At 34.2% G+C, this 3,811-nt stretch overlaps 1 protein-coding gene across 1 annotated transcript; it reads right to left on the bottom strand.

Annotated features, from left to right (window-relative positions):
* Nucleotides 1-1,922: 1,922 nt before the first annotated feature.
* Nucleotides 1,923-3,539, bottom strand: LOC115878524. The gene has a single exon (XM_030895047.1). The coding sequence runs from the start codon at nucleotides 3,537-3,539 to the stop codon at nucleotides 1,923-1,925; it is 1,617 nt and encodes a 538-aa protein (XP_030750907.1).
* Between the last annotated feature and the right edge of the window lie 272 nt (nucleotides 3,540-3,811).

The raw sequence follows: 3,811 nt of genomic DNA, 5'->3' as shown, positions 1-3,811 counted from the left end.
TGCCTAGTATCAGAGTCGATGCACGACGTACGGTAGTCTTCTGTCTCTGTATAACTCGTGCGGTAGCGACGCGACGTAAGTCGGAGTTGTATTAAGGCGTTGCTTAGGCGAAATCTCCGGTCGCCTTCGCATGAAGTCGTGGAGGCTCGGTAGGCTTAGAAGTTAAGGGGTTATTCCAGATATTTCATAAGAGGATTTATCACATTTCGTTAAGGGGATATTTCATATGATTCATTATACGTAGCTTTTAAAACTTTTATATGAAAATTCAAAAAACGTTTAAAGCAAATTCGAAACATTTTTCGGGCTTGTCCGAGATTATTCAAAATGACCGGTTGTATTTCAGAACACGCCACAGAAATAAAAGAATCCGAAATAAAAAGGCGCGTTATTTTATTCGGTACAAGAATACAACAGATATTACAGAAAAGTCTCAGTGTGCTATTTCAATTCGGTATGTTAATAAAAGCGGCAAGTCTAAGTCAAATAATTTTGCGAATTTTGTTTTATGAAATATTAGATAATACCGTTATACATTTAGAAATAAGGTTTGCAGATAGGTACTCGTATATCGCAATTATTTTTATTTATCTCTTTCGGATCCGAAATTTAAAGAATTCTATAAAAATTTTCCAACGCATTTAACATCTGGTTTAATAAACTTGTTATATTGATACATTTCCAACGCATTTAATAGTGATTTAACAAACAAAAAATGATATTAACCAACTTAAATTAATGAATAAATTGCAGGTATTAATAATAGATATGATAATTTCGAATATAAAATAATTTAAGGAGAATTATCCTGGAAATATATTTCCAGAGGCTATCAAATTGATTGTTTTGTTTGTTACTATACCATTTACAAGTACTTGGGTTGAGAGACATTTTTCATGTTTGAAATGCATTAAAATTTATAGTAGAGATTCCATGAAACATAAACGTTTATCGTCACTTGCCTTACTTTTAATCTAAAAAGATCTTTTCACAGCTCTTCTGCAATCTTATGATTTTACTGATATAATAATAAATAACTTTTCTTTATTAAGAGACCATAACTAAGCGACTCATCAATTTAATATATAAAACATAATTATTCTTTCTCTCAATACTACCAATTTTTAAGTTTGCGTACATAAATAAAAATAAAATAAAATTCTATGATGTACGCCATAGTGACTCCATAGTAATAGATAAAAAAATATATACTTGTACATTATGTCAATCATTACCGTAGAGCGGTGTGACTTTGCCACGATTTTGAGATGTTTTTTATGATATTCTTCTTATTCTTTAAGCAATCGGCTTGTGTCAAAACTATATGATACATTAGGCTTTTTAGCAGCGCTTCCCTACCTAACACCCACGAAAAGAATTGTTTTAATATATATTTTTTAAATATCTGTAGTGGGCAAACTCACCCCAGTAATCGGTGTGAAATTACCCGGGGCTGTAAATTCGCCTCTATGCAGTGTTAAACCATTCCAATGGTGGCTTTGCCCACAAAAATGTTTTTAAAACATGGTTTAAAGTTAATAATTTTTTTTATCGAAAAAAAAAATAAAAAACATGAATTTTAAGGCTTTTTTAAAAATGCTTTATTCTCTGGCATACAAAATATTATACAAAAACATAAACAAAACTTAAAAGGTAATATTCTCACAAAACATTAAAGGACTTATGTCCTAAAAATAAATAAAAAATAAACAAAATGGTAATTAAGTATAATGAGGTACATAGGTAGGTAACAAAAAAAAATTCTCATTGCAAGTTGTAGGAACTTAGGTCGTCTTCAAAGCGGTAAATTCCCCTTATTATTTCAGGCTGATGCAAAATTTTTAAAATACTATCTTCTTGCTCGACCGAAATGTCGTCAATTGAAGGGAAAACAAAAACATCTTTTTTTTTTCTAAAATATTTTAGAGTTCTGGGCGATCTACATTAATAACTTCTGCCAAGTAGTGTTTAACGGTTTTCTTTGTTAAGAATTTCACGACCACATAGTCACCTATTTTTGGAATGTTTTTTAAGATGTTTTCAATATTGTCCTCTTCTGTCATTCCACCAACGCCAACGTAGTCCTCTTCTAACATTATTGCTTCTTCTATTGAATTATCGTGCTCGCATCTCATAATTTCAAGGTCATCAAAGTCTTGGGGGTCTTCATTAACGTTAATGGTTTCTGTGAAAAGTTCATCGGCACAAACTGATTTTCCAGGTGTTACTTTTAACATTTTTTTTCTCTTTCTTTCATTTGAAGTTCCTGCAGTAGGAGCCCGAATTTCCTCTAAATAAGCAATTAAAGTTTCATTCACTGTCTTACCAATGATGTGTTCATTCGTTCTACTACCAGGCAGTCTTTTAAGTACTTCATGGGGGTTAAGTGGTATAATTCCTGTCGCTCTGAATGCACTTTCAATGTTTGTTTTATTAGTATTTTCAAGACGTTCTACTAAGGATTTTAAAAGAGGAGGAAAAGACACTTTATTTAGGCTAGTCTCTCTTGGATTTTTTAGTTTGTATTTCTGCAGAATGTCTCTCCAAACCCGTTTCATCGGGCCGTAGTATGCCACATCTAATGGCTGGGTAAGATGTGTAGAATTCGGCGGTAGGAACACAAATTTTATGTCATTCCTCTGACATTCAACTATTATGTTGTGATCTAAATGGGATGACAGATTATCCCCTATTATAGCCTTGGATCCCTTTTTGCTTTTACTCCATGGAAGTACCATAGTGTAGAACCAATCCTGGAAGGTAAATCCGTCAAACCACCCTGACTTTGATCTGTTATAACGTGCCTTCTTAGGACCACCAATAGTCCATTGATCATATAGCCTTTCCGCCTTATAAACTACATAGGGTGGTAAGACCTCTCCACCGCCGGTTATTGCAAACATTACAGATATACATGACTTCGTCGAATTCATCAGTCGTTCCGGGTATTTTATTCCACGGCGAAAAATACATTTCTTCGAACCGGGATCGTCCGAGAGATTGGTCTCGTCGTAATTTAAAATGTTTTCTTTTGGGATACCATTCAAACTATTGGTAAGATTTTCAAAATACTCCAAAAATTGTTGTTCTGTATTTTGGGCGCGTACACCTTTAATATTTTGGCATGCTCTCTGAGAAAGTCTATTTTTATGTCTGCTGAGAAAATTGAGACACCAGTCTTTGCCGGGCAAATTATTTGGAAATTTGATGATAGTTCTTCCTAAACGATCTAAATAACGTTTAACAATCACTCGAAGATCAAAAGAGGTTAGCGGACTGCCAAATTCTGCAGATATTAGTAAGACATCAACTATTTCACGTTCTTCAGTCTCGGATAAAGATGTCTGGCCCCCGAATAGTTTATTGTGCTTATTTTTAGCCCTATTATATATTGTTCGTTTGGGAATGTCATATAAATCCGCGGCCGCCTGATAACTAATTCCCGTTGTCTTTACCGCATTAACTGCCCGCAGCAATAGCTCTTCTGTATAATTTCTATAAGGTCGAGCCCCCAGCTTCTTTTTATAAACGCGGCCCATATTCTGCAACAAAAAAATAGTCATGCAAAAACACCTCAAGCCAACACCACTACTTTTGATTAACACCGCAAAAGCAAAAGTTAAAGCTCTGTAGAAGTTGGGTTAGGTTAGGTTAGGCCATTTTTTGCAAAAAAACGGCATGCAAAGTGACCCCCAAAAAAACACTACTTTTTGTAACCCCTCGTACATCTAAAACTATAACCACCTGTTCCGTAAAAATTTAGCCACATAACCTCAAAATATGTACCTAAATAATAGCCCAACCAGCAACT

Source organism: Sitophilus oryzae, unplaced genomic scaffold (assembly GCF_002938485.1).
Source record: "Sitophilus oryzae breed Bouriz unplaced genomic scaffold, Soryzae_2.0 scaffold_1516_pilon_pilon, whole genome shotgun sequence".
Lineage (NCBI taxonomy): Eukaryota > Metazoa > Arthropoda > Insecta > Coleoptera > Curculionidae > Sitophilus > Sitophilus oryzae.
Note: the sequence above shows the minus strand (reverse complement) of the source record. Positions and strands in the feature narration are given on the sequence as shown.